The sequence below is a fragment of the Halichoerus grypus genome, chromosome 1, assembly GCF_964656455.1.
Source record: "Halichoerus grypus chromosome 1, mHalGry1.hap1.1, whole genome shotgun sequence".
Lineage (NCBI taxonomy): Eukaryota > Metazoa > Chordata > Mammalia > Carnivora > Phocidae > Halichoerus > Halichoerus grypus.
Window position 1 is genome coordinate 195,172,764 of NC_135712.1, and position 19,167 is coordinate 195,191,930.

The following is a 19,167-nucleotide window of genomic DNA, read 5'->3' on the forward strand; positions in this document are numbered from 1 at the left end:
CGCACAGGGATGTTCAAGGAATGATGTAAATCACAGATGCTGAGGAGTTGTGCAAAGGCCAAAAGCAGTAACCCAAGGTAAGGGATTAATATCGTCATTTTCTCTTTTGAAATGTGCATAATATTGTATCTGGCAGCCACGACACATTTTTCCTACTCTCCAAAGGTTTTTCAGATAAAGCTATTTTCAGACAATCTGCTCACTTGACGGTTACTTTTGCTCTTTCAAATAAACATTTATTCTTTGGAATTATTGCTTGTTTTTCAGAATAAATATAAATTTGCCCATTTCAAATAGAATCAACTCCAGCCAATCAGATTGTGGGGATGACTGGCCCAGCAACAAAGAAAAGGTTTCCAAAGTTTAATTAGGAGCTGAAGCAGAAACTCTGCCCCCACTGGCATGCCTCTGGACTGCCAAGACATGAAGTCCATAAAATACAGGGTGGTCTGATTACAGTCCTGATCAGGCATAGTCCTATCATTCTGGGGCACTAAAAGACCAGCCATTTGTTTTAACAACACTACAGTAATTAGCAGTGAATCTAGCTGGGGGCAGAGGGGGGTGGCGCCAGGGGGAGAATAAATCAAGCCTCTACCTTTTCAAACCTTCAGATGGTGGGCTCTCTCTAGTTATGACTGGGGAAATAGATCAAATTTATGACCCATTTCTCTCATTAGAATAGTTTTTTTTTTTTAATTACTGTAAACCCCTGCAGCAAGGCTCAAGTTAAAAGTCTCCCCTCCAAAACAAGTTCATAGCCTCCCAAAAACAAAGAACAAGGAAGGAAGAAAACCTCAAACTCTTCTGAAATGTGGCAGCCACAGGAATTTTCATCCCAAAGGGTTAGGAAAGTAATTTATGCAGGTGGTGACTGAAGATCACTTTCAAGTGTCTATGTTTTACAGTGCATACTTCATGGTCCTTTTACCCCTTGTTCTTCAGCAATGCCCTTGAAAACAGGTGAATGATGTCTCGCTCCCATTACAAAGGAACCTGAGCCAGAGAGGGAAGCTAGCTGCCTTCTCCAGATAGCCAGGGGTGGAAGGGGCTGGGGCTGGCTTCCATTCCTAAGAGTTAGGAGGCTTTAGGAAAGTTCCTCTCCTCCTCTGGTCCTTAGTTTCCCCCACTCTGTAAAAGGAGAAAACTGGACTAAATGATCCAGAGCCCTGCCCTTCCCAGTCTAATATTCTGTGATTCTACTCCCTTCACCACTCATGCCCACCACCCCCAACAAAAAAAGTACCACATGCCTGGAGAGTTCAGGACATGAAGAGAAAGTATTTGATTCTAGAATGTTACAAAGTTTACCCCAATGCAGGAGCAAAAGGCAAGGAGCTACTGAAATGGACTCAAGTTAGAAATGAGCACCCCATGTTCTTCTTCACAAAAGCTTAAGTGATGAGCCTGAAATATATGTTGACTGAAACATTAGGTGGGTGGAATAAACTTTTCTATACAGGGAACACTATCAGCTCTGGTAGACACATTGAGTCCTCTTGTGGTCACACTATTACGGTTAACATTTTAGAAGTATCAATTACTTCCTTAATGTCTCTGTTATTGGGAATCTTGACAAAAGTAATAGGTCACAGTTGGCTTGGAATGGAAAATCCATTGGATTGAGATACAGCCTGCAGTTAGAAACTTTAGTGAGTAGAAATTTGATTCCCATGAAGACCTAATAACTTTTCTTTTTTTCTTTAACTTTTCTTCTGCTCTTTGACTATAATTTAGTGCATATTTTGGATAAAAAAATAATCAGATGTTCTCAAGTTCTTCATATTTAATGAGAAAGACCAATGAGACCATTCCTATTTTAGTTTCCTAGGTAATTTTTTTTACTTTTTAAGTCAACTTTATTACAGCTCAACTTATATGTGATAAAATACATCTATTTAAAGTGTACAATGAGAGGAGTCTTAACAAATGTAGAAGTCCAAGTGCAAACACCACAGTCAAGATCTAGAACATTTCCACCATCCCCAGTAGTTCTTCAATGGCTCTGTGCAATTATCTCCCTCCCAGCTCAGCCTTTGGTATCCACTGATTGTCTATCACTTTGGGTTGTTTTTTTCCCTTTTCCAGAATCTTTTATAAATGAAATCATACAACATATGTCCTTCTTTTAACTTCTTTTGCTCCCCATGTTTTTGAGACTTATCCAAGTTGTTACATTTATCCACAGTTCATTTCTTTTTATTGTTGGGATATTCCATTGAATGAATATACCACAATGAATCTATCCATTCACCTGTTAGGAGATATCTGGGTTGTTTCCAGTTTTTCTCCATTATGAATAAAGTCTCTGTGAGCATGTGTTTTCATTTATCTTGGGTAAGTATCTAAGAGTAGTGCTGGTAATATGGTCCTGTGGTTAATGTATGATTAACATTTTAAGAAGCTGGCAAACTTTTCCAAAGTGACTGCATCATTTTCCATTTCTACAAGCAGTGTATGAGAGTTCCAGTTGCTCCGTATCTTGGCTGAGATATGGTATTGAGAGTCTTTTTATATTTAGTAATGCTAGTGGGTATGTAGTGTGTCACTGGGATTTTAATTTGCACTTCCCTAATTTCTAATGATGTTGAACATCTCTTCAGGTGCCTGTTAACCATTTACATATCTTCTTTTGTGAAGATCTATTTGAATCTTCTGCCCATTTATATACTGGGTTGTCTTCTTACTCATGGGTTATAAGAATTCTTTATATATTCTGAATGCAAGTCCTTTGTCATATATCTGTATTGTGAATATTTTTTCCTAACCTGTGTCTTAATTTTTAATTTTCTTCACACTATCTTTTGAAGAAAAATTTTAAATTTTGGTAAGCTCCAAAATTTCAATGATTTCTTTTATGGCTGGTGCTTTTGGGGTCCTAAAAAATCTCTGCCTGCCCCAGGGTCATAAAGACCTTCCCCTAGACATTATATAGTTTTAGCTTTCACATATAGGTCTATGATCCATTTTAAGGTAATATTTGTGTATGTTATAAGGTAAGAATAAAGATTCTTTTTTTTTCATATGGATAAATAGTTGTTCCAATGCCATTTGTTAAAAACTGACTACAATTTAGTACTACAACTTATAACTCAACTCACTGAAGTATCAAGGCACCTTTGTCTAAAATCAATTGATCACATACATATAGGTCTATTTCTAGAATCCCTAATTCTGTTCCATTGATCTTTATGTCTACTTCTTATGCCAACATCATACAGTAGTCTTGACTACCGTAGCTTTATATTAAGCCCTAAGATCAGGTTCCAGCTTTGTTCTTAAATATTTCTTTGGCTAATCTAGAGCCTCTTTAACTTCCATATAAGTTTTAGAATAAATTGTCAATCTCTACAACAATCCTGCTGGGATTTAGATTAGGATTCAATCTATAGCTCAGTTTGAGAAGAACTAATAGCCTAACAAAAACTGAGCCGTCCAATCCATGAACATGGTACATCATTCCATTTATTTAGGTATTCTTTAATTGCTCTCAGCAAAGTTTAGTCATTTGTAGTGTGCTTTTTATCCCTAAATATTTCATGCTTTTTGATGCTATAGTAAATAATGTCTTTAAAATTTCATTTTCCAATTGTTCATGACTAGGATATAGAAATTCACATGTTTTAATACTGACCTTCTCTCCAGAAACATTGCTAAATTCATTCAGAATACATAATTTTGTATGATTTTAATACTCTTAAATACACTGAAACTTATTTTATGGCCCAGAATATTTCTTGGTCAATGTTCCATGTGCATGTGAAAAGAATGTGCTTTCTGGTCTTGAGTGTTCTAAAAATGCCAGTTAAGTCAAGCTAGGTGGTATTGTTCAAATATCCCTATATACTTAGTGATTTTCTGTCTAGATGTTCTATCAATACTCAAGGGAGAAGTATTAAAATGTACAACTACAATAATAGAATAGAACTCCTTTCAGTTCTTTCCGGGTTTGCTTGGTGTATTTTGAAGCTCTGTTATTAGGCATATATGTGTGTATCTTCATGAAAGAATTCTTTCATCACTATGAAATGTCTCTATCCTTGATAATATTCCTTGTTCTGAAGTCTACTTTTTTGGACTAATATTGCCACTCTACCTTTCTTTAGATTAGTTTTCACATGATATATATTTTTTCTGGCTTTTTACTTACAAATTCTTTGTGTCTTTATAAGTTTGGTTTCTTGTAGATTAACTCTAGAGTTGGGTCTGGGTTTTTTTTAATGTATAAAATCTGATAAACTCTGGATTCTAATAAAGATTTAGCTGGGTTTAAATCTACTATCTTGCTATTTGTTTTCTGTTTGCCCTGTCCATTGTTCCTTTTTTCTTCATCCCTTTTTTGAATTAATTGAGCTTTTAAAAATTCTACTTAATCTGCAACACAAGCTTATTAACTATACCTCTTTTTTTTTTCTAGTGGCTCCTCTAGGGCAAATGTCAGCAAAAATCTTCTGTGGAGTGTCAGAGAGTAACTATTTTAGGACTTGCAGGCCACAGGGTCACTGTCACAACTATTCAGTTTTGCCATCCTAACACCAAATAGCCACAAACATGAGTGAGTGTGACTGTCTTCCAATAAAACAATCTTCCAAAGCAGACAGGAAAATACTTTGCCAATGTGAAAAATAAAAAAAGGCAATAAACCATATCTGGCCTATGGGCTGAAGTTTGCTGGCCTGTGCTCTTGGGTTTATAACACACATCTCTAACTTATTACAGTATACTTTCAAGTAATATTTTGTCATATTTACCACCAACTGTACAAGCTCTTTTCAATAGTATATAGCTATTTTCTTCTTCCTGTCCTTTGTGCTATTATTGTCACATATTTTACTTTCATAGAAGCTACAAACTCTGCAATACATTGTTACTACTTGTGCTTTAAATAATCAATTACTTTAAAAAAGATTTTAAAATGAGAAAAAAAAAATGTTTTTATATTTACCCATGCATGTACCCTTTCTGGAATTCCTTTAACATTTGTTGAGGTACAGGTTTACTGGGGGTGAATTCTCAGCTTTAGTTTGTCTGAAAAAGTCTGTTTTTACTTCAATTGTGAAAGTTATCTTTACTGAATAAGAATTCTAGGTTGACATCTTCCTCAGCCCTTTAAAGATCTCTCTCTGCTGTATTCTGGCTTCTATAGTGCTGACAAAAAGTCCAGGGATGTCTTTTTCTCTGATTACTTTTTCAGATTTTCTCTTTATCCTTGGATTTGAGCTATTTCATTATGAATTATGGTGTACTTCAATGTAGCTTTCTCTATGTTTACTTTGCTTGAGCTTTGTTGAGCTTCTTAAATTTGTGAGTTTGTATTTATCATCACATTTAGAAAATGTGGAGTCACTTCTTCAAATATTTTTTTCTGGCTCCCCTCTATCTCCTCTCTTCTGGGACTCCAAATATATGTATGTTAGACCACTTGATATTACCCTGCAGGTCACTGAGGTGGTGTCCTATTTTTCTCGATCATTATTCTTTGTGTTATTGCTAGGTCTTCAAGTTCCTTGACTTTTTTTTTTTTTTTCTTCTGTTGTGTCTAATTTGCTATTAAGCCAATCCAGGAAAATTTTTCAACTCTCAAAGTCCCATGTGGTTCTTTCTTATATTGTCCCATCTTTTCTCATTGTGGTCATGTGTTCCTTTATGTCCACAAACATATTCATAATAGCTATTTTTAAAGTCTTGTAAAGCAATTATCTACTAATTCCGTCATCTCTGTCATTTCTAGGTCTATCTCTATAGATGGAATTTCCTTCTGGTTATGGGTCATATGTCTTAATTAATGGCCATAAGATTTGATGGGATGCTGGACACTTGTTAAGTGTCTGGATTTTGTTGTCTTCCTTTAAAGAGTGTTGAGTTTTCTTTTGTGAGACAGTTTGTTTTGCATGTCAGTTTGCTCCTTTTCAGGCTTCTTTTCAAACATTATTAGCAAGGGATTCAGGTGATCTTTACTCTCTAGCAGGGGTTGGCAAAACTGTTCCATAAGGGGCCAGATAGTAAACAGTTTAGGCTTTGTGGACCTAAACTACTCAAATCAACTATGTAAACAAATGCACATGACTATGTTACAATAAAACTTTACAAAAATTTTTGGCAGGCTGAATTTGGCCCATTGGCCATAGTTTGCCAACCCTTACCGTAGAGTTAGTTTAGCTCTACTACTAATGGCCCTTCTGGGGTGTCTAGTGACAGTCCAGGGTGTTTATTGAGGCCTCCATTCTGGTTGGTCATAACTCGAACATCTCTCAAACCTATGTGAGTTGTAGTTATTATTTAGCTAACAGTCTCCAGCTTTTCTTTTTTTTCCCTAATAGTATTATTTGACTGGCCTCCTGGATTCTCACCCCCTGTAAGGGTAGATTATTCTTCAGGCAAAGCTCAAGAAGACCACAAGGCATATTTATGGAGCTCTTTCTCTGAAAAGCCCCCTCCCCCTCCCATCTCATGCCTGTCAAATTTCAGCCCCATCGGCCTTCCTGGACTCTTGTCTTGGTCTTCTCAATGCAATGAGACCACCACCCTCTGTTTGGTTCCTTTGGGCTCTACTATAGTCTGAAAAATGTCTCGAGGTAGAAGGCTGAGGTGATTGTAGGGTAAGGACAAAAGAAATGGAGCTAAGCATCTCCATCCTGTAGCTGAACACAAAGTCCAGGCTCAAGAGAGGCACAGTGAAATTATTCCAGAACCAAGAGACCTGCAAGTCTCCTGCTTGCCATTCCTTATTAGATTTCAGCAAATACAGGAAGGTATGGTACATACCTACTACCTGTTCATTTTAGCTGTACTACCTTTGCAGTAATACCTTAGATGCCATGTCCTATGGTGGTTTTTGCAAAAGCCGACTTTTTCCCCTTAAGTCTAATTATCCCACTGGGCCATTTTGGATCCCATTTGAATTTCCTAAGGTTTGAAAGGGCAGGTTCAAAATTTATCCCACTCTCCTAGTATCCAGCTATATTAGTCTCCCATGAAAAGCCAAAGGATTCACAATTTAAAAAAAGTAGCCTATAAGAAAAATTACGTTGCTCAACTTCAAAAGGCAGTTGACCAAAGTTATGGAGATGAACACAGAGAGATTAACAATCTCTCTCGGTAGGACCACATATAGTTTTAGGAGCAACCCATTTTACAGCTGGGTAACAAAGACTCAGCAAAGGGATAGATCTCCTTTCCCTATGTGGGTATTTGGTCCAAAGGCCCAGCACTCCTCTAATGTGGATTCGTTTTTTTCTCTCGCTGGCAAAATTTCCAGGTGTGGCAGGACAGAATCACACAACGCAGGCCACTACTTTTTAACACTCTTCTTTAACTAAACTGTTGGTGTCTCCTTCCTGTGACAGGATTTCTGGAGAATGCCTGCTTCTCTGCATTTTCTGGCTTATTTCATTTCATGCCAGATACCTGACATTATTCAGACACTTGTTTTGTTATTTAAAATGGGACAGTAGCATGCCAAAATTTTCCCAAGCAGCAGAAAAAATTAATAACTTTGCTCAGGTTGTTAAATAGCAGAGTACCTCACTGCTCTGAAGGATTTATTACTGTTTTACTGGTTTGCGGGTTTTTTGTTTTTATCTTACCAGGGTGCTAGGTACAAGAGTTCTGCTCATTTGACTCTAACCGCCAGCAGGGCTGGCCTATTTGTGAAGACCCAAGTCCTCTGTAAAATGACCCCTCTTACATCGGGAGCTTCAACCTCCTTCTATACGCATTACTGGAAGGGAAGTAAGAACAAGGAGGGGATTCGAACCCAGAGAATGATAGCAGCAGCACCCATCTTCAAAACCCGACTGGCTGGTTCTGGCCACAAGCGCTGGCAGAGAGGAGCGATCATATTCCCTCAAAAAAACCGTGGTTCTTCATTACTCCCTGCCTCCCATCTTCCAAACATTTCCCCAAAACAAAAAGGACTTACCCTACTATTACTATAACAAAATCCAGTAAATTCCATCCATTCCTAACATAAGCATTAGGATGTAGCAATAATCCATACGCTATAATCTTCAAAAATGTCTCGACTGTAAAAATAATCAGGAAGGCATATTCTACTTTTTCCTGTGAAGAGAAACAAAAAGGGGGGTGGGGAGAAGAAGAAAAAGAAACAGGAATTAGAATCAATAGCTCTGAGATATAAGCATTCTTCTCCAAGCAAAGTTTTATTATGAGAAATGGCGCCATTAACACAGCACCTGTGCCAGGAAGGAAAACGTTTTAATTCTAACACTGAATTTCTCATAAGCAGCTAAGTGTAAAACACTTTCCATTCCAGGCTGCATGACTGCATTTTGCCACCTGCCCTGATGCGTGTGCACAGAGTCTGCCTGGGACATAAGGGGCATGTTTGTTGTTTGCACACATTTGCAAAACGCAGCATGTTTGCTTCCTGAGATTGCCAAATCAGGCCCAGAAATGCACAAGGGGGCAACAAGATTCCAACGGCGGCAGCTTGGAGCAGAATGTCCTTTGGAAGAAAGGAAGATGCAGCTGCTTTGACCCTCTCTCCTCCTCTTGGGTTTACGCCCGATTTCTAAGTCATGATCCTCTTTGTCACAGAGCAGCAAGGTGACCTGGGCAAGTCCCTCCTCTCCTCGGGACCTCAGTCTCCTCACCGGCACAGAAGGGGAGCAAATTCGAGATGGCAACCCCCCCGTCTCCCAGCTGACACTGCTGAGTGACCGCCGCACACCCTCCCAGGGAGTGGGGGCTCAGCCTCTGCATCCTTCCCTCCTACCGGCCCCAGCAGCCGTTCCCATCTGGCTGCCCAGACCTCGGAGACTCAGCCCACAAGCTAGCTGACTCTTAGAACCCTTCCCGTTCCAACGCAGGCAACTTTGTGCATCCAGAGAACACATCCCTCAGCAGGTCTAAAAATGTTGACTCCCTTCCTCTTTTGTAAAGGTTTTCTTTATGCAGCTTCGGCTTTAATAGAAATACTGACCCACTGGGATGTGTGCAATTAATTTTATAAGAGGCACTCCCTGGCAAGAGGCTACTTAATAACTCAATAAAAAACCATCAGCAATTAAAACTCTTCCACATGGGTCATAAAGCCCTCCACAAATATTAATTCTACCCTGTGGGACCCAGGGAAAGTTACTAATACCTTAGGAAAATGGAAGTCACAGAATTCACTTATGAAGACGCCTGGTGCAAGCGGTCAAATGAATTTGGCTCAGGAAACACTGAGTGAGCACCTCTTCTATATGACGGACCCCACACCAGGAGCCAGGATTAGAAAAACAGCTCCATTGCCATCCCTACCCTCGAAAGGTTTAGTCTGGGAGGGAAGAGAAGGGAAGGTTTAGTCTGTTCCAAACATGAACACTGCGAATGCCCCAAGGCAGGCAGTGGAGAGGGTGCTTTTGCATCCTGAGCCCTCTGAGAAGGCCGAAGGACTGGTCCACTCCTTCCCCCCCAGGACTCTGCTTTGCTACGTGACCACGACAAGATGGCCTCAGCACCCTCCTACCAGAGTGCTACCCCTCTGTCGCCTGGCCTGGACTTCCCCGTGTCTCCCCCCACATCCTCCCTCCTTTTTTTTTTAAAGATTTTTTCATTTATTTGAGAGAGAGAGTACAAGCAGGGGGAGCAGCAGGCAGAGGGAGAAACAAACTCCCTGCTGAGCAGGGAGCCCAACTCAGGTCTCAATCTCAGGACCCGGGGATCATGACCTGAGCCGATGGCCGACACTTAACCAACTGAAACACCCAGGCGTCCCTCACATCCTCCCTCTCTACCACCAGGGCAAGCATCCAACCACCGCTGGACCCCAGCCTTCACCCCCATTCCCGACTTCCCGCTGGTCTTGCTGAAAAGCCGGGTCGTCAGTTCTTCCATCCCAAGGCCCTGCCATCCCTAACCTGTCCTCCAGAGCTCCCTTTGAACTTTGAACACCATCCAAGAGGTCTAATAAATTCTTTTGTGGTGTGAGTTAGGCAGAGTTAGTGTATTTTCAACCATATAGAGTCTCACTCATCTCCAACCTGCACACCCATGTTCCCCCTGACCTCCCAACTGGCCCTGTCCTCAGCCTGGCTCCTCCCAGGTACCACACCCCCTTCACGGGGCTGCCAAGACCTTCCTCCAACATGACCCCTACTCCTTCCCCACAGCCGTGCCCTCCAGGCATGCATGAGCCTGCAGACCTCCGGTGACTCCCTCATTTACTCTTTATATTCCCTGAGAGCTGGGACTTTGCCACTGGCTAGGGAGGAGGGATCCTGGAAGGCTTCAATGAGGTGGTAATGCTAACTTTGAGGGCTAAAAGGAGAGAGCAACTCTGTTACTTGAACCAGAAGCAAAAATCCCTGAAAATACCAACCCACTATACTCAAATTAGACCCTGACCACCATATGTGGGTTGTCAATATGCTTCTAAGACGTGGGGTTCTAGGGGAACAAGATATGCTGAAAACAGCATGCTGATTTTACAATTCCTTTTCCCTTTTTTATCACTTCTGCTTTATTTACTAGGCCAAACAGAGAAAAAAGGCTTTTGCTGCCATCAATATTCATAGCAGTTACATCCCTACGTCAACACAGTGCTATACTTCAGAGCAGAAAAACAAGGCAGGGAACAGAGAGTACATCTAGCAAACACAGCTTGTTTTTCCTCTTCGGCTTTTATTTGTAAGTAATATTGCCACAATAATACAAGGGCCATTAGTGTAACTGAATTGTTCAGGGTTCTTTTATATCCCTTTCTCTTGTCCTCCTCTCTCTCTCCTTTTAAAGAATTGGGTTTCTCTTTCCAAAAATCCTTAGTGCATTACTTGGTGGAATTGATTGTAGGAAATATAATCTTGTTTTATTGTGATTCTTTACTACAGAGACTTTACCCTGATGCCAACGGAACCATCACAGCCTAAAGAGCATTCTAGACCAGTTTGCCTAGAAGCCAGTTCTTATCCCCAATCCTGCCATTCAAAAGGACTCCTGTAAAACAAATATACCTCCACAGTAAGCAAATGTAACATTTTTAAAAATTTTGCAAAACAACGATCATGGACAGGAGAGATAATTATTTAAAAAAGAATTGGTCATTTGAGAAAAGAACGTTGAGTTAGTAATTTGCAAAGGAAGTCACCAGGAGGGTCAGGTTCCTAACTGGGCAAGGTGGGAATGCACACCCAGCGGAAGAGGCCCGGTGAGATATTGCATAGAGAAGATACAGGGTCTGTGGCCCAGATGGAGGAGAGCGCAGAGGAAGGGCAGGCTGAGGAAGAGGCAAGCAGGAAGCCTCCAGAACTGGACACAAAAGAAGGTATCTCGGGGGCAGGCCTGCTCCATCAAAGCTCACAGGCCCTGGTGAAACAGACAGATGAAGTAATTCCTGCATCCCAGTCTCCCTGCATTTGCTGGGCAGGACCACTCGCCTGTGCACTCACCGAGCCAGCAGCGGGGACTGTTCTCACTAACATCCTGGGTGTGCAGGACCAGTCAGATCTCCTTTTAAAAAAAACCACCAATTCCTCCTAGCCAGACACCATCCTATGTAGGGATGAGAGTCACCAATGAGACCTCAAGCCACCTCAAGGCACCAGAAATACTCAACATCTAATTCAGAAACCCGACAGATCTTCTTTCAAAAGTGAAGATTCACCATGGAAAAGAGTCTCTGCACCAGCTAACCTTGCAGAGAACCTTGAGAAACTGAAACTGTCAACAGTAATGGGTGGGAGATGCCAGGACCCTTGATGACACCAGCTTCTCACCTTTCTGGTTCTCAGGGGCCCTTTCACTAGAAGTGTGGTATGAATATCCAGCCGGCCAGCCAGCCAGCCAGCCCTGCATCTTCAGAGTTCCCAACCTGCTGTCAGAAGATAACAAGGACTTGATGAGCCTAGTAAGGTCCAACTCTTTGCTTTGGTCATCCACCCACATGGCCCCAAATCTTTGGAAAGGCTCTCCTGGCTGACACCCTGGTAGTGTTGCTCATCCCACACACACCACTCTTCCTCACCCTCCGAACCCAGGGTCCCTATTGGGGGGATCATCTCTTACTGTCTTTATAATCCCGGCCCCCGGCACCCACGTGGGGCATATATAAGGTACTCCACAGGACGCAGAGAGGAAGGAAGGAATACAGCAAACAAAGCTAGACTTAAAGGGGACTAGAAAAACAGGAGGTTTTGTGATCCTAGCATACATATCAAAAAAGCAAAACAACAAGGATATGTATGTAAGTTGCCATTAACCCTTTCTAGAACAAGCTTGGAAGAAATGGTCACACTGCTGAATTGACGACTGACCTCAACATCTCGCCTGGCCCTTCCTTTCCATCCTGACCCAAGCCCACAGGGAACGTCCTCATCCCTCCTTCCCTCGCTTCCTCAGTTCTCTTCCACGAGAGCCCTGCATGCCGCTGAGGGGCCCCCCTGCTTCCCCACCTAGGGTGCCCACTTTCATCATGTGTATAAACGCCCCTCTCCAGAATGAGCACACAAGGGACACAGAGCTGGAAGAAGCCCAGCCCGGGGGAGCGGAAAGAACACAGGGCTTGTGGCCACAGGATCTGTTTTCTCCCAGCCCCCAGCTCAGCTACTATTTCAGGTCCATGTCCCGTTCCCTCTTTCTAGAATGGTTTCCCCCACCCCACATTCTCATCAGGCTAAGCTCTTCCTGTCCTTCAAGACTCAGCTTAAGTAACACTTTCTCAGAGAAACCTTTGCTGACCTCCCAGACAAAATAAGGGCCCGCTGTTAGACGTTGTCAAAGCCCATGATGCTTCTTCATGGTCCTATTCACAACGGAAATTTTAAATTCCTTAAAGTTATCTCTTTAATGTTTGTCTCCTCCAATAAGTGAATTTCTATAAGATCAGAGACTATTTCTATTTCATGCATCATTATATTCTCAAGGCTTGCCACAAAAAATAATCAATATTTATAAATGAATAAATAAATGAGCAAAATGCGAGGTTTTGAACAATTATTTACTGTCCCTTCCTGCTAAGAAGTTCCATAATTGTTTTAGTCTGCTCAGGCTACCATAGCGAAATACCATAGACTGGGGGGCTTAAACAGCAGAGTTCCCTCACAGTCCTGGAGACTGGAAGTCCGAGACAAAGGCACCAGCTAATTTGGTGTCTGATGAGAACTCTCTCCCTACCTTGCAGAGGCTGACTTTCCATTGTGTCCTCATCTGGCCTTTCCTTTGTGGGTATCTGTGGAAAGAGATCTCTCTCTTCCTCTTCTTATCAGGGCACTAATCCTATTCATGGGGGCTCCACCCTCATGACCTGATCACCCCCCCCCAAAGCCCCACCTCCCAATATCATCCACTGGGGTTAGAATTTCAACATATGAATTCTTGGGGAGGGGAGAGAGGAGGGGACACCAATATTCAGCCCATAGCAATAATACCAGGGTCCCCTTGGCTTTGCTCTCTTCCAAGAAAAACGTCTGAGATGAAATGCCAGGGAAAAGCTATTCTGCTCTATAACCGTGGCCCTCCTCAAAGAGGTGGGACAGGGTCTTCCAGTCAGAGCGAGGGGCACACGCAAAGGCTGATCATTCAAAAGTGACGAGCGCACGGGGGTGAGGGACAGGCTGGGGGAAGGCGGGGGGACACAGGGCCTCATGTGCCAGGCTATGGGGCTTGGCCTCCGTCTCTCGCCTGGAGAATCAGCACAATGAACCAGATGATCTTTTCCAGCTGTAAAACTATAATTCCCTACCACCTGGGGAGTAAAATCTGGACCCCAGTTTCACAGTGAGGTTCCACGAGGCCCAGAGACCCCCAGGAAGACCACTAACCCAGAGCAGCAGCTGTGCTGTCCAGGGGCTAGGTCACCTGAGGTCGCTGCAGCACATTCGGGGGACCAGGCTTGCTGAGGGCCCCTCCCATGAGCTGCCGTGCACAAGGCAGGAGCCTTGAGGAGCCGTGGGGCTACGGTGACCATTTCTGTAAGTGACTCCACATCTCCTCTAACTGCAGTGGGTGAGCCGGGGGAGAGGCACCGGCAGGCAGGCCTCGGCTCAGGGCTGCTTAGAGGTAAACACAGGTAATGTTCTCCTCTGTAGGTAGTAATGAAGAATGTACTTCCCTGAATGCCCAATTTCCATGAAGAGACTGGCTAGAATAGTCAGTTCGCCTTCATTTGTCTTTACCTTTGGTTTAAAAGTACAAATTCTAGATGATGTTTGTGTCTTCCGAGTCCAATTCCAGTCCCTACGGCTGAGTCACCCTGGTTGAGTCATCTACCCCTGGGCTTCTCTGCTTCCTCATCTGGAGAACAGGAGCACTGTCCTTGCTCCACCCACCCAGGTTATGGTGACAGTCAGATGAAGTAAAAGGTGGAAACAAGTTCTGTAAACTACCCCACATGCCACAATCAAGGCCTCCCCGGCCCCAACCCAGACAAGGAGATACATGAGGCAGCTCTCCTAGCTCCTGGGAGGTGCAGCCCTGACGCGGGCGGGGGGGGGGGGCCCCTCTGGAACTCTCTGAAGATCCTAGGACAGGCCAGTGACCCTTGACCAGCCAGAGAGGGAGGACCCCCGCCCAGCGAGGACAAACGGAAGAAGCCAGCATGGTGGCCCGGCTGGCCCCTCCACGGAGACCAGCCTCCAAACCTCTTGTCTGTGGAAGGGCAGCATCATCACACCTGGCGTGGAGGAGGCTGAGCAGGGCACCCTCTCTGGATGCAGCTTCCTCGCTCACGGGCAGAGCAGAAGTAGCTGCTGTTTTGCTGCCATGCTCAGCTAAGCGTGGTTCTTGCCATCCAGAAAACTCCCAGGCTAACAACAGCACCCTGTCCTTCCTCTGAGAACGGCTCGCTTTCTACTGTCTGTCCAGGAGCTAGTCGGTACGTGGCCCACATTACTGGCTCAGGGACAGGCAGGCGATCCACACAGGCCAACCAGGTCCAATGAGAGCTGCACCTGGGACTTTCACTAGGCAAGAAATTCTGTCATTGGCTGGACTTAGCTCTGAGAGGCACTAAGCATGGAGTTACTGGGAAGACACGGAATGAAGAACCGACACCAAGAAAAGCCAAGCCAAAGTGTGTGGAGAGAGTCAAACAGAAAGACAGAGAAGCTCAGAGGCAAGCATCTAACTCTGATGCCTTGTAAGAGCTCCTGAATCAAGCTGAACCTGAAGCCAAAATTCTCCCTTCCTTTCTTGGGCTTTTCAGTTCTAAAAGCCAATTCATTGAGCAAGTTTGGGTTGGGTTTTGGTCAATTATAAACAAAAATGTCCTAGCTAACTACACAGTGATCCTACAGGATCACTCTGCTTCCCTAAAAGCTAAAGCATCTAAGAGAAAGTTCAGCAGCTCGTTTCTCAAGAGATTCAACTCCTTTGAGGATTCCCTCTGACCCACAGGCTTAGGGATGGTTCTCTATATATAGGACCCATGAGCCCTGCAGATCGTAGCCTCTGGGAATTCATCTAAGTTCAGCCTTCCAAACAGACTCCATCCATCCCATCCATTCTCTGTTGCTGTCTTCAATTCCAACTGGTTTCCCACATGCCACACATTCCTTCCTGAAAACTCAGTGCCTTGGACTTGCCTTGCTTCCCATCCCGCCCATGCCATGGGACCTGAACTGTGAGTCCCCCTGGTATCAGGTACATTCTACGGTTGGTGGTCATGCGCCTCCTCACCCAGCTCCAACGCCAAGCCTCTGCCCGCCTCCACCCACCATGCTTGGCAGTTCAAGCTCCCTATTTCAACTCAATTCGACAATATTCATGGGGTACTTACACCGTACCAGGCACACTCCTGAGCACTGCAGAGTGAGAGACGACTGAGACAGCACTGGTGTCCTAAAGGAGGCTGGCAGAGGCATATATAAAAATTTTAAGACACAGCAGATGACAATCAAGGCCAAAGTAGAGTACTGGGGACCTCCTGTGTAGAAACGGAGGGTGGGGGCATGGAGCAACTCCTGTGTCTGGAGCATTTGAGAAAATTTCTTTTAAAGTATAGAACCGTGTCACGTATGTGACTGAGTCACAGTTCCTCCATATGGCATCCCCGAGGACCTCTACAATCTGTCTGAGGTCTACCTACCAACAACCAGCTGATATCTGTTACCCCACAGGGTACAGGGCCCCCACCCTACCTGATCCCCCTCCTCTTCCTCCTCCTCTCCTCCAATCCATCAGTCCTCATATAACACCCTGCACATAGGTCAGATTCACTAGAACCTCTGGTCTTCTCCATGACCAAGAGCACTTCTGCTGATCTCAATCCTGCTCCACCGTTTCAGGGAAGGCTAGGGAGTTTCATTTCTTCTTGAGTACCAACTGTGTATGAGGCCATGCAAGAGGACAGAGAAGGGCAGGGCCCGGCCCTGTTTTCAGCTCCTGGTGTGGTTGGGAAGGAGAACCCATTGATGTGTTGTCTTGTCCTGTTTGTAGATCGTCAGGACCTTGAGGGCAAGAACCACTGCATTTACCTCTGCACTCTCTCTCACCATCCCAAGCAGAGAACTGAGCCTCAATAACCACCATGATGCATCCACCACAAAGAAGGAAAAACAGAGACATGCTCCTAAGGCTGCATCGTGAAGCAACCGGGGGCCAAGACCTTGTCTTGCCATCAGGGAGCACTGACAGCAGCTCTACCACCCGGGCCAGAATCCCATTCGCGAAACAGAGGTTCGCTTTCTTTCCAAACCATGTCATGCCTTTACATCATGTTCTGACAGCTCGGGTCAAGGTGGATGGCAGGAAGAATGTGCGTCCTACTTGGGACTCATCAAAGCCACCTGCTTCCTCTCTGGGATGAGGGGGGGCCTGGGTCATGTCACAGCTGCCAAACACCCATCATTCTAGAAAAGCCACCTACTTCACATTGGTTAGTTTGCACAACATGAGCCAAACGCTCCAACACGTCCACCTCCCTGGCCGTAAAGAGAGAAATGAGCAAACGTTTCAAAATGGCAGGGACAGAGTAAGCTTAAAACCAAACATCTTCATGTGACAAGAAAACGGTCATTTCTTTCCTTCATTAACAGAGGTAAGGACAAGCCTTTCAAATCCGCATATGGTTAAATTCCCTGACATCAGAGTTCTAGATGAAATCTCCCAGCATTCCCCTGATGCCCCCTCGGATCCCTGTGAATGCGTTGTTTGCACGCTGGACACCGCACTTGGAGCGTGAGGAAACACCTTCCTGTCCCTTCCAACTCAGCAGACTCTCTACGCGATGGGGTAAGACAGGCAGAGAAGGGGTTTCTACTCACATCCACATGCGAGGGTCCCAGACATGGAGCTGCTTCTGGCCACAGTCCATGGGGACAGCGATCATGCCCTCTGGTGTGAGGTGCCCTGACCAAACTCACTTGCATGCCATCCCGTGCCCACCAAATCTCGCCCAGGGTTCTGGGCTGTTCCGCCGAGGTCATACCAGCACGCCCTCAGCCCAGGGCCACCCAGGCAACGAGCAACCTGAGGATGCGCCTGAGGTCCCAGCTGCCAACTGCTCAGTGTTGGTCCCTGGGGCGGGGCTGCTCCCCCTTAAGAAGGCGCGCAGTCCCTCGGAAGTACCTGCACCTCCTACAGGGGAGGCAGCGAGCCTGGGGGCAGGTCCTGGCTCTGCCACTTATGTGCTTTGTGGACTCAGGCAAGTGACTCTACCCCTCCTCACCACTGCTGCTTCATCACAAGAGGAGAGTGAGGACAGCCACGGCCTAGGTTTCTCGTGCGGTGGAAATGAGGCCACACGTGTACAATGCAAGAACCAGGGTGTGCACATAGCACGCTCCATGGATGTTGCGTCCTGTGGTGGTTGTATCGATGGCCACTACCCAGGAAAGACACAGGGCCTGGCACAGAGCCACCGCTAGCTACGAAGTGAGCCCTGGGATGAGGGAGAACGTGGTTCCATCTAAACCTGCTCCTGCACCTTTCGGGACCGTCCCACAGCCCGCCTGTGGCCACTCCTATAGCGGTCAGGAGGGGAAACGGGCCCCCATGCTACCCGCCCTCCCCTCGCGGTGAAAACAGAGGACGGGCGTCTGTGGGGCGGTGGGAAACAGGCAGCATTCAGCTCGTCAGCTGTGACCTTCTGCCTGAAAAACCACACTGGGTGATGAACGACCCTAGGCCATGGTCACCTCTTTCCCAGGGAATGTGCTGAGAACGTAGGTCGTTTCTTTCTGAATAAATTTATGGATCAAAGTTTAAAAATATATAACGTGTGGTGTCTAAAATCGAGATAAAGTATGTAATACATTCACTCGGAAGATTAACAACTCCATGCCTATAATTCACCATTATTTTAGAATTAGTAGGTAAAATTGAGTTAATTTAAAAGACACTGGGTAGCTTAAAAACCAGGCACCACCCAACCGTGGCCTTGAAGTGGAAATCAATACATGGTCAATGACTGAGCAGAACAGATTCTCTGCAGACCCACTCCAAGCTGCAAGTGTCATTTGCATTGATCTGGCCCTGCCAGTCAAATGTCTCCCTCAGAACTTTACGCCTCCCAGAGGATGGAGGAAGGGCTCTGCACCACCCCACCAAGCTCAGGGAATAGGATTGCTCCACAAGCTCCATTGCTTATGGAGCAATCCTATTCCCAGAAAGATGGGTGGTTCCCGAAGCAGTTACTAGAGGAGTCTATTTGGTCAGGTAGCTAGACTAGTCCACAATGCCACTATTGTTTTCAAAGTGAATTTTTGTTGAATACTTGCCTAGCTCCAAAAAAGAACTCTAGGCAGCAAGAATATGAAAATCTGAAGTAGGTAAGAAAGGGAATGCTACACAGCTGTGTTTTGAAAAGGCAGGGGAGGATGTCCATGATACATTACCACAGGAATCGTATGAATAGGATCCCCTCGATGTCTGGAAAAAAAAAAAAAAAACTCTTAATAAAAGCCAGTCTGCAGTGTAGACAGCCAAGTGTGAAGAGGCTTGGCTCTGAGAGCGAGATCATGGGGCACATCCTCTCCACTTCTAGGTATCCCTGATTTGTTGGGAGTCTTTCTCACTGAAGACCTTTTACTTGAAAATCAGCTGAAATTCTAAATATTTAAGACAAAGGAGTAAGCTGAGAGAGGAAAATTAACAAAGAAAATGAAATGAAGCAGGAGTAAGACCATGACAAAGATGTAGGCAGTGAAGGCACAGCTTTATTAGTATGTCTCGGAGATTTCTAACTGCTGTAGTGAAAGGAGGAAATCAGACCAGTGACACAAGTCA

At 44.7% G+C, this 19,167-nt stretch overlaps 1 protein-coding gene across 13 annotated transcripts in view; it reads right to left on the reverse strand.

Moving 5' to 3' along the window:
- The window catches only part of CACNA1D (calcium voltage-gated channel subunit alpha1 D), a 301,070-nt gene that overhangs the window by 147,621 nt on the left and 134,282 nt on the right, over positions 1-19,167 (reverse strand). For all 13 annotated transcript variants that reach the window (XM_036102523.2, XM_036102520.2, XM_036102521.2 and 10 more), the window contains exon 4: positions 7,922-8,061. In XM_036102523.2, the coding sequence (XP_035958416.1) occupies positions 7,922-8,061 (140 nt within the window). The remainder of the gene's footprint in view (positions 1-7,921; positions 8,062-19,167) is intronic.